The sequence below is a fragment of the Giraffa tippelskirchi genome, chromosome 6 (genome assembly GCF_054371585.1).
Source record: "Giraffa tippelskirchi isolate mGirTip1 chromosome 6, T2T-mGirTip1v1.2.pri, whole genome shotgun sequence".
In the NCBI taxonomy this organism is placed as follows: domain Eukaryota; kingdom Metazoa; phylum Chordata; class Mammalia; order Artiodactyla; family Giraffidae; genus Giraffa; species Giraffa tippelskirchi.
In genome coordinates this window covers 119,290,174-119,301,678 of record NC_137280.1, presented here as the reverse complement: position 1 = coordinate 119,301,678, position 11,505 = coordinate 119,290,174, and the positions used below count along the sequence as shown (strand labels likewise).

At 55.7% G+C, this 11,505-nt stretch overlaps 1 protein-coding gene across 27 annotated transcripts in view; it reads right to left on the bottom strand.

The window, feature by feature from the left end:
• The window catches only part of JADE2 (jade family PHD finger 2), a 143,961-nt gene that overhangs the window by 40,812 nt on the left and 91,644 nt on the right, over window positions 1-11,505 (bottom strand). For 13 of the 27 annotated variants that reach the window (XM_081502857.1, XM_081502852.1, XM_081502870.1 and 10 more), the window contains one exon: window positions 10,428-10,530. Coding sequence is in view for 3 of the 27 variants with exons in the window: in XM_081502862.1 (XP_081358988.1) it covers window positions 8,151-8,252 (102 nt within the window). In the remaining 24 variants the exon portion in view is untranslated. Of the gene's footprint in view, window positions 1-29; window positions 111-7,385; window positions 7,460-7,677; window positions 8,009-8,150; window positions 8,263-8,428; window positions 8,765-9,212; window positions 9,247-9,339; window positions 9,753-10,022; window positions 10,150-10,427; window positions 10,531-11,505 lie in introns of those variants that run through there. The other 14 variants (XM_081502865.1, XM_081502876.1, XM_081502850.1 and 11 more) reach the window with 7 other exon arrangements.

Sequence of the window (11,505 nt, the reverse complement as noted above, 5' to 3'; positions counted from 1 at the left end):
CCCTCACCCACCACGGAATCCACTCTCACCTGCAAGCTGCAAGTGGTGCCCTGCTGGAGGCAGAGGAGGGAGGGCACAGAAACAAGACAGACTCTTCCAGGAGGACCAGGCTATGGGAGTTGAGGGACAAGCCAGCCCACAAGCACTGAGCGCACATTCTGCACATCCTGAGAGTGGCAGCCAGAGGGGCATGGACCTGGGGTGGGGGCAGGGAGGCTCCAAGCTGGGTTCCTGAGCCACACCAGGGCCAGAGTGAATGGGCTGGGCTGCTCACCCTCCCCTCAGTGTCCTTCTCCAGGTAAAAATACAAACTCACTTTCCCTCCACTACAGTGTTTAGCTTCAAGGTAGAAGGGCGGCTCTCCCATACTGAATTCCATGCCAACTCAGCTATCTCGCGTTCCTAAAAACCTGGGGAGCTGTGAGCTATTAGCTTCATTTACTGAGGAGGCTCAGTTCCTAGTCCTGCTAGTGACTTGGCTGAACTGGGATTTGAATCCACGTGGTCTGATCCCCGAGCCCACACTGAGCTGCCTTTGTGCCCTTGTCAGCTCCTGCCTGTTGGAAGTGCTTTCCTACCCACTATTTCCTCTAATCCTGCAGAGTCCTGGGTGGCAGAGCCTGCCCTGGTCCCCTCTTGGAGGGGAGCACACTGAGAGACTTGTTAACCTGCCTTAGGTCTCACAGCTAGTCAGTGGCTGAGTCCCAATTCAGAGAACAGACCCGGGGCTCGGAGCCCACGGTGCTTTTCACCATGTTTCTGTCGCCCTAGACCCTGGGCTGCCTCACTGCACACAGCAAAGGACAAGGAGCCAGTATCAGTAGGGAGAAAGCCCAGCTGTTGACCAACTGGGCTGCCCAACCCCACTGTGAATCCCATTTCCCACCTGCTGTCACCCCAAGTCTGCTCATGCAGAGCCCTGGGGTGGTCACCTTATTTTACTGTGGCCTTGCAGAGGCCTTAGGAGCACTGGCTCTCTAAGGTGGGTTGCAATTACCCAGAACTCTGAGCTACTCAGAAGGACCCTCCGGCCTCAGACTTGACCTTAGTCAGGAGCTTTTCTCCACCCTCATGTCTCCCAAGAGTAGAGTCAGGATGACAGGAAGGTTCATTGGGGCTGCTTGCTGCCCAGCTGCAAAGGTGGAGGCCAAGGGCTCTCCAGAGGGTGTGGAAGTATGGAGGCACGCCTGCTGGGGAGGAGCACGGATGCCAAGGAGGCAGGAACCAGAGTTGAAACAGTTAAGCACCCATTGCTTGGGGAGGAGCACATCCTGGCACACAGGGACCCCAATGAGGCCTCAGAACCGGCCCTTGGTGCTGGCGGGCATGATGGCTGCTTCCCTTTTGCAGGTGAGGAAAATGAAGCTCAGAGGTTAAGTGACTTGCCCACGATCACAATTCTTGTAAGAGGTTTCTCTGACTCAGGAGACCATGCTCTTGACCTTGAGACTACCCCACCTCTGTACAGCCCAGTAGCTCAGGTCACAGACTGAATGACTGAATGGGGCAATAACACTCCACCACCCAGATCCTTGCCCATCCTTGCTGTCCTCTGGGGTCTGCGTGTGACAGAGGTGACTGTAACGCAACTCTGACTCCAGCCTGAATCTTGCCAACCCAGCTGTCACAGGTAGGGTATGAGCAGGGGGAGAAGTACTCTTAGTGTACCCATCTGTTTTCTTCTGGAATCCTCTATATGAACTGCATTTTTCTTCATTTCCAGCAAACAGGCACTTGCAAGCCAGGCTGTCCCATAGCATAAAAGCAGCAGCACTGGATTCAAGGAGGCCAAGTTCAAATCCTATCTCCACCCCTCACTAGACCAGGGACCTTGGGAAAGACACACCTCCCCAAAGACACAAATTGGATCTAGAATTTTACATAAATCTCTTGAACTTAAAATGCTGGCAACTGATTTAGATATTTAAAACACTTCGAGAGGGCCAAACTAAACACATCTGTGGGCCAGAATCAGCTGGTGAGTGAAGGAGAGCAGCATAAAGCCCTTAGCACAGTGGCTGGCATTCCATATGGGTGCTGGTTATTAATACCACAGCAGACTCGGGCCAGGTTAACAATTCTACCAGCAGCCACCTGAAGGCCCTCTCAGCAAGGCAGTGAGCTGTGCAGTAAGGAAGGTCCCTGACAACAGGACCCCTTGACTGCCAGGACCTCTTCCTACTGCTGTTTCCTGCTGCCCAGGACCAATGTGACCTGTCAGCACGCAGACCTGCACCCCACCCTCAGCCAGCTCCTCCGTGAAACACCCAGAGTCCTCCTGGACAGCGTGTTATTAAGGGAGCAGATTTTGCGGCGGCTTAATTGGAATAATAACTAGGCTTCAGAGGGAAACTACTGCTTTGCTTCTTTTCTTTGAACCAAGTCTGTTCGAAAGGCCTCCCTGCCTCAAGTAAGCCTCTTCTCAGTGGCCAATGAAGCCTCAAATGAGGCTTGGCCTCCCCTGCGGGACAAGGCTTTGCCCCATGACATCCCCCTCCAATCCAGCACAGAGGACAGGGAGGATTCTTACCAAAGCTGAAATCCAGGGCTACACATGCAGGTGGGGGATGGAGGTGCCAAGACTTGATCTTGGCCTCTCGTTTTTCCTCTCCCCTGGCTCCCCTAACCTCTCCCAAAGCAAGGTCTGCCCTGGGAGAATATTCAGGGTCATGAGGCACTTATTTTTAGGGACAGAAAGTACCACAAAGGAGACTCTGAGAAAGAAGTGTCTCCTTTTCCTGCCACTGCCACCAGCCTGCTTGCACTCCCACACCTTCCCCAGCTGTGGAGACACACACAGCTCTCCTCCGGGAGTGTGGGTGTCCTAGAGTCCCCTCAGCGAGCAGCCTTGCTGTGCCTCCTCCACCCCACCGCTGACCCTTGGCAAGTGCAGTGGGCGCTCCCTCCAGAACACACAGAGAATCCAGCCACCTTCCCCATCTTTACTGCTTCCACGCTGCTCCATGCCAGTCTCATCTCTCGTAGGACTCCTCATTCATCTCCCAACTTCCACTACTGCTCCCTCATAATCCAGGATCCACACAGCCATAATGATCTTCAAAAAACATACATCAGATCTTTCACAGGCTTCCTGTTGATCAAGGGCAAAACTCAAGCTTCTAACCATAAGACTTTATATGATCTGGTCCCTGCCTACTGCATATTGACCACCAGCCCATTTCCCACCATTTCCCAGTCAAACCAGCCTCCTTTCATTTCCTGAAACAGACAGTCCATGCCTCCAGACCTGTGCACAGGTGTGCTCTGTGCCTGTAATGGTCTACACAATCTAGGCACCTCTGACTTTTCATCCTTCAGGTTTCAGCTTAAACATCACAGAGGTCTATGCCAGCTGCCTTATCTACAGAAAGCCCACCACCCAGTTACTCAGCTTCTTTAGAAGTGTTTGTTGAGCTACTTGTTGAATGTCCTTCTTCAGAGTATATGTTCCACAACAAAAAAAAGGGTAACTGTTTGGATCCTTGCTGGTGCCCAGTACCCCTTCGAGCTATACCTAGCACATAACAGGGGTTTGGTACACATGAAGTGCTGAGTGTGTTCTTGTCTCCTCCCTCCAGAAGTGTGGGGCCACACAGCTCAGCCAGCCTGCGGGAGCAAACACCCCAGCCCAGATCTCGACCTGTTTGCACAGACCGCCTTCCCCGTCTTAACCTCACACGTTTTCCAAGAGGCTTTATTTGGTTGGGCTCCTGGCTAATGATCAATGTCAACTCAGTAATAGGGCAGCAATTTGGTGGCAGATGTTTTCTTGGCAGTACTAACCACTGGTCTTAGTGGGGACCTCAGGTCTGGACTTGAAACACCAATGCCCAATGCCAGCCCCCTTTAAAGACCTCTCCGCAAATAAATTCAAATAAACACCCTGGGCCTCCATTAACGCCCCTCCAGCTGACCCTGGAAACAGTGGGTCTTTCAGGCCTGCTACTGCAGCAGCTCCCTGGACAGTTAAAACACCCCAACCTGGCCTCCGGCCTCTCCTCTCTGGGGGCCACCAGGCCTGCCCAGCCTGCCACCACACACAGCAGGATTTCGTCTTCCTCCTTTAAAAAGGGGAGGAAAAGGCTTTCAAGCAGGCAATTTACCATTCCAGACACAATCTTTCAAAGAGAAACAAAAACTCTCCCTGTCTGAGGCAGACCGCTAAGGCGTGTGTGTAATAAGATGCTAATACAATTTAATGATATTTCGGCTGGAAAACCTGTCCTCAGAGCCTGCTTGTGTCGGGAAGGCCAGACATTCAGAAAACAAGAGCTGCACACTCTTACACTGTTTTAAATGGGGGTCAGAGCCCCACTCTTTCCTATCTCTCATTAACTTTAACACCTTCTCAGGGACAGTAACTGCTGTGACAACAGTGATTTTGTACAGACTTGCTCAGCCTCAGACTTGCTTCTCCAATCACAGGGAATCCTAACCCTCCTCCAACACCCATCACTGCTCGCCTGTCCCGGGGGCACCCAGCTCCCCTAGAACACACTCGCCACACCCACCCTCCAAACCCAGTTCTGGGGACATGACAAGGGGATCCTAGGAGACAGAAAGGGGCTTTGTCTACTTTGTCCTTCAGCACCTTCGCACCCTACCCTCCACCTCAGAGAAGGCAAAGTTCAGCCCACTCACTCCACGGATGACTGCCCATTAGCAACTGCAGGGTCGCCTGGTTCCTTCTTCAGAGAAGGGAGCTGGCTCTCTGGCCTACCTTAAAGGGGAGAGGTCAAAGATCAGCTGCATTTGGGTCCTATCCAGGTTATTAATAGGAAGAATTGCTAATACTAATCAGGTGCTTATCCCATGCCCGGCTTTGTGCTTAGTCTTCTTTATGCAACATATCACTTAATCCACACACCCACCATGAGGTAGGTACTGTCAGTAACCCCAGTTGCAGATGAAGAAACTGAGGCATGGAGCAATTGCCACAGCTAGTGACTGCAAAGCCAGCACTCAAACTTAGGCTGTCTGACCTTAAAGAGAGCACCTTGCCCCCCACCTGGGTGGGGGAGGAGGGGTACAGCACACAGTGCACAGACCTACAACTCGGAGCATGGCTGGAGCACTCCAGATTCCTACGGGTTTCCTGAGAATCTTCCTGGGTTCCTCAACTTTGAGACACATAGTGAGGAGCTTACATGGAGGACAGGGCAAGGCATGGATATTCCCCTCTTCACAACTCCAACTTGGCCTCTCCTTAGAGACCCCAAAGGGAAAACTGAGTCCCAAAAAGAGCCTGCTGGATGAGCTGTGAAGAATTTGGACTGGAAGCCTCTTACTTGGGTCTTGGGTATAAGACAAGTACCTCCCTGATAACTAGAACAATGATTAATCAGAATAACCTGCCCCCAACCTCAAGGATGTGGAAATCAGTGCCAAAAGCCTAACCTCAAGATTCTGGAAGGACCTGGGGGCTGGGGATCAGAGTCCCACCTCACCTGTCAACAAAACCTAAGTGGAGATTTCCGACTGCCTCTTGGATCGGTGTTACTGGCTGTTCAGCCAGGCCATTTAGGGAAAGGAAAAGCACGTTGGATGGGAAACGTTCTGGAAACATTTGCTGCATCCTGAGCCCAAACAACTCTACCCTTAAACACTTCAACTCCAAAAGTGCTGGGGAGACCCTTGGCTAAACAGTTTCAAAACCAACACTCACTCCAAGTCCTGCCTGGGGCGAGGATTTCCCTCAGTGAGGCATTTGCTGTAGAACCAAATGCTTTTCCACTCTAGACAACAGCCAACAGCACTTGGGACAACTGAGAGGCCTCCAGATCAAACAAACATCCCTTTTTTCCCCTACCATGCAAACTTTCTCAATAAATTATTCGCCCACTTCGGATCAAAGCCTGTTTTTGCAGCCTGTGACCTAAAAAGCAAATAGCATCTCTTAAACATGAAAGCCCTCCTCCCTGCCTGGGTCGGCTTTATTACTCATTCCTTCCTCTTACAGTTATTCTGTTGTTATTTTCCTTCTCTGCTTGTTAGATCGTTCTGCGAGTCCTAACCCGCCTGAGGAAGATGGGACAGGAGAGATGGTGCCTTCACTTGGGGCCCTAAGGTGGGAAAGGAAGTCAGGGTAGGGGAGAAGCCAGCACCCTGGGAACCCAGGAAACAGGGCCAGGCCCGGTTGGCAGCTTCCTGCCCAGCTCTTCTGCCAAATGTCCTACTGGGAATTTTACCAGTGAAGGGAGGGAGTTAATGTCACCCTGGGAGGAGGGGCCAGGCGGCCCTACCACCACGCAGGCCCAAGACTAAGTTAGCAAACATAAACGTTAAAGGGACATCCTGACAGCTTGTTTGGCCTCAAAGCTCAGGGTTCCTCCCCCTTGCAACAAAGGCAAGGCAGCAGTCAGTTGTGTCCTCTCAGCTCCTCGGCTAGGAGTGCAAACGCGATGCCTCCTGATGACCCCTGCAAACTTAAGACCTTGTATAAAACTTTGTGTCTTGGAATTTCAAAGGGGGGGGGGTCGGGTACGACAAGAAAGAATGCTAAGCGCGAGGGCAAGGTTTAGGAATTTGCAGAGACTGGAGGCGCCGGATGCTTCCTGCCCTTGGCACTGAGCACAGAGAAACACAGCCCTTCCCGCCCCCACCAGCCCAGGGCATGAAACCAGCAGACAAGGTACTAAGGAAAAACGTCCCGGCCGGCAGCAAAGGCTAAGGGGATTGGGAGGGGGGTGGCGTGCGCCTCCAGCCTGCCCCTAAAGGTAGTCCGCGGGACAGCAGGCTGGAGGCGCGCCGGCGTGATTCTGACCGCGGGAGCCGGGAGGAGGAGCCGGAGGTGGCTGCGGGGGGATCCAGCCCAGGCTGGAAGCGGTTCGGGCAGGGGGTGGCGCCGGGAGGTGGCCTTGACCCGGGAGCGAAAGGAGGAGCTTAGGTGTAACGGGTGAGAGTAGTCGAGCCCCTTGGGGGTGGCAGCTGTGTGTGGTGGGGGACAGAGAGTGTGTGTGGGGAGGGTGGGTGTCCTGGGCCTCTAGAAGCTACAGTGAAGCCTTCCTGCCTGTCTCGCAGACATCCTCTTTTTCTGACATTAAAGCTGCGAACCACCAAGCTGACCCCCTCTCATTCCTTGGCCTGAAGCACAGGGTATCTCAGGGGCCAGGGATAAGCGGGAAGGGACCGGAGGGAGCCACAAGTCTGCAACCAGGCGGAGAGGAGGCGGGCAGAAGCCGCTCCGCAGGCGCAGGCGAGTGGGTGGGAAGGAGGGAGGGAGAGAGGGAGGAAGGAGGTGAGGCCGGGAAGATGCCACTGCCGGGGGCGGGGCGGGGCTGGGGATCCGGGAGAGGGACTGCAGCGGTGCTTGTTGGGGGCGGGGGCTGCAGTGTCACTCATTTGGGGGTCAGGTGTGTAAGTCCCAAGCTCGGGGCGCCACTTGCCTACATCTTCCCAGTACCACCCAGGGATCGGGGCGGAGGCGGAGGGCAGGAGACTGCAAAACCGTCCCCACAGCGGGACGCGAACCGGCAGAGTTGGGAGAAGGTAAACAAGGGCCACGCCCCCTGCCGTCGCCCCGCGGGCGCGCACCCGCCGCTCCAGCGGCCGCCGGTACATTTCCACTCCCAGCAGCGTTTCTCCCCCGCTGGACTCCCGCGCAGCCCTGAACGGGGGGGCTGCCTCCGACCCCAGCCCGCGCCCCCCGCGCTGGAGCTGTGCACCCTTCATACTCACCTGGAAAGGGTATCCCCCGCCCCTCCAAAAAACTGCTTAATTTGTGCAGAGCCTCCGCGCCCGGGAGCCGAGCATGCTGCCCCCGCGTGCATAGCCCGCGTGCACCCAGCCGGGAGAGGGGGCGACAGGGCGGAGGCGGTGGCCCCCGGAAGGTGTCTGGGACCGGACCGGCTGCACGTGAGCCCAGCGCGGGGTCATGTGCACTGGCTCGACCCGGTTCGGCGCCCGGACGTGCTGCGTATCAACAAAATGAAACTCGGGGAGACAGGAGAGCAGATAGCCCCAGGTCCTCCGAACCCACGTCCCCGGCCGCGCGACCTCCTCTCCGCACAGGTCTCCCGCCGCAGCCCCTCCGCCTAGCCAGAGCCCGCGGGGCAAGTTGCAGCCCAGGCGCGCCCCCGCCCGCCCGCGCCCCCTCCCCGGCCCAGGGGCGCTTTGCCGCAGTCATTAATAAAGAAGGTCACCAAGCTCACCCTTCCAAAAGTTGTTGTTGCATGCGCCCCTCTCAGCCTCCCCGCAATGTACTCTTTAAAACACGACTGACCAACATGCGCAATCTCCCCTGTGCTGTGCATCGGCACCCCCCCCCCCCGCGCGCGCTGGCTTCCTAGAACAGGCAGCCAGCAGGAGAGAGAGGGAGCGAGCGAGCAAGAGAGAGAGAGGGAGCGAGAAGCGCTGGCAGATCTGTTGCAAAAACACAAAATAACGCCGTGGAGATGCGCAGGGCCAGTCGCCGGGGGCTGGATCTTACCTTGCTCCGCGGTGCCCTTCCGAGGGGCGCTACCCACGGTTACGCGCCGCGGCTGGGGCCGGCGTGGGAAGGATGCTCCTGAAACCCGGAGCTCCTGGGGCCGGCGCGGGCGGGCGGGGGGCGCGCATCCATCCGGGGTCGTGGCGAAGGAGGCAGCCGGGGCCGTGGGGTCCCCGGCACCGCACCCTGGCCGGGGACGGTCAGCCCGCTGGACCTAAGCCCTTGACGCTAGGAGTGGGCGCAAAGTAACTCCATGGACGCCTCTCCCCCACCCCCCCAAATAGCCTCCAACTGCGATGGCCGCGGTCGGCACCATTCACCAACCCCCCTGTGTATGTTTCTGTTTCTTTTTAAACCAAGACTTCCTTGTGATCTCTTTAGAAAAAAAATGTGTTGGGGTGGGGGTGGGGGTGGGGGCGGGGGTGGGGGTGGGGGTGGGGGTGGGGTGGGGGCAGGCGGGAGGAGCGAGGGAGGGGGAGTAGCCACTTTTTTCTTATTCACTCGGATCTCCACTCCTGACCCCCCCCGTCTACCCCCCCGCCCAGTTGTTTGGCTCCAGCAGCGGGTTCAGGTAGCGCTGCAGGCCTTCGGGTGGAGGGTACCCTGCTGGGCCGCCCTCTTGCCTGCACCTCGGGCCTGTACTCCCCACGGGCTCTGGGGCGCCCCCAGCCCGCCCTGTCCCCAGGGCCCGGCCCAAGCGGCGGCTGCGCCCGTGCAAGTCCCATCAGGTCTGCTCACACTTCACACACTCACACACATACCCCGCCCCTCCACTCTCACTCACACTTTCTGCTCACACCCCGCCCCCTTCGCGCCCCAGACCGGGGCGGCGCCCCCCGCAACCTTTAGAAAAAAAAAAAAGCAAGCTTATACTTAAAAAAAAATCTTTTGGCGCCATATTAATGACGTACTTAAAATTTGCCATTTCTCCCTGCGTCAAAAAGACGTTTCTTTGCAAATAACAGCCTGAAGGCGACACTCGCGGAGGGAACGAGGTTTGCACAGAGCACCCCGCCTCCCGGGGTTCCAGCGCTGGAAGACCCTCGCTCTAGGCCCTGCTGGTTAAATCGCTGGTTTAAAAATGCGAAACGAATAAATCGCGTGGCGTTTTGCAGCGCCAGAAGTGAGCAGAAAGTGCTAGCAAGAGCGGAGGGGAGGGGCGCGCGCGAGTCTGGGGGAGGGGGCGCGGCTCTCCTCCCCCACCCAGAGCAGATGGAAACTAACATCCCGGGCTGGGGAAACTTGAAATTGTGGGCGACCTCAAGAAGGAGGGGCGGTCCGTAAAGAGGGTCCCTCTCGGGTTCGTCGCCCCCTCCCCCCGCCCGAGTGCCTCCTGGCGCCCGGCTCAGCCCTGCATTTCCGGGGGGTAGGGAACGCAGTGATGGGTGAGTGGGTGGGTGGCTGCAAGTCCTGGTCCCAGTAGGAGTTTGCCCGAGAGTATCCACTTCTCCCTTGATCCTTCCCACTCCCCTTCAAGGGTTAAAAACCAAGGGGCAACTTCCAAGGATTGGCACTTGGCGAGGAAGCGGGGCGCCCCTCTCCCCACCCTTCGCCTCCTCGCCCCTCCTCCTCCGGCTCCACTTCCCGACTTGACCTTGTGGTGCACAAACAGTGCGCTGGGATCCTCGCAGTTTCTGGAAGAAGAGCTTGCGCTCGCCAGGCAGGCGGGCTGTCGGGCGGCTCTCGGGCGCTGGCGGGGCCTTGGGTCCGTTCCCGGAGCCGCGGGCCACACCCACCCAGCCCGCTTCGCCCGCCGCACTCACCTTCTCTCGAGGAAGGAGCCTGGCTGGCCTTCTGGATGGGGAGAAGTGGGGGGCAAACTGCAGCCTTCTCAGATGCTCCCAGCTAGGGAGGGGGTGGTCTGGATTCAGGCGGGGTTTGGGGGAGGGGGAGACCTGGGAGCCAGGCCCAATATCCTCAAAGCACCATTGCCAACTTTTTCTAACCCCTCCTTTTTGGCTGTCCCTCAAAGATGATCCAATAATTTCTTCAACCTCACCTTTGACTTTGAAGGCACGTGGGTGAGTTGTGAACTGAAACAGGAACCGCCTCCCCTCTCCAAGACTGAAGGTTGTTTATCCTTTCTTTCCCCTCCACTCCTTCTGTGGAAAGATAAATATTCAATTTACATAAGATGACATTTATGTGACAATTAAGAAGATTCCCTGATGGAATGTTGTGAACACATTTGCTTATAGGAGAAATAAATCCAATAATAAACAAACTCATAATAACTGCACAAATCCTCCGACAGGGAGGATTGTCTACACAACAAAGAGGGAGATGATGGATGCTGAAATAAGCACTTTTTGCCACAGGAAAGAAATATGAGCTCCGAGGGAGTCACTGCAACATTTCTCTTCCTTGGCCTTCATTCACAAAGTCTAGGGACGCTTGCCAGCAAGACTGAGGGACTGGGTATCACCTCCCAATTAGATCTGCTCCAGCGTTCAGTCGTCAGTTGGTAGGCTTTCCGAACCTCAAGCTCAGTGCCTAGAAACAGGTGTCCCAGACTGTGAGCATGTAACAAAATGGTTAAATACGGAGGCTCTAATCCTGGCTCTGCAGTTCCAAGGCTGCTTCCTATGGGCAGGTGAATTCATCTCTGGGTCTCTTTTTCCTCTTCTGTAGAATGGGGTGGTTGGAGGCTTCCTGAGGCCATATATACATATATATGGATTGTAAGTGTATAGCAGGGCCTGACTCAGTGTATATGGTACACACTAGCACTTTTCCTGGTGCCTACATTTTGGAAGGGTGTGAATACATTCCCTGAAAGCTGTTAGCACTGAGAAACTGAGGGACATATACAAGATCTCCCACTGTGGGCCAAAGGGAAGGCCAGGAGAAAAAACTGAATGATTGTGGACTTCATGGTCAAGGTCCAGATGGCAACTGCATATCTGAGGTGAGAGTGGAGGTACCAAGTCACAGTGGCACAGTTGAAGGGAATTGGTCTTGTTAGAGCTAGTTGTAGAGGGTTTACATGTAGGAGAGGACTGGACAGGCTCCTCCTCTTAGCCATCCTGATCCCATGGCCAGCAGTTATTAAATGACCTAGAGGCAAAAGAGGGAGT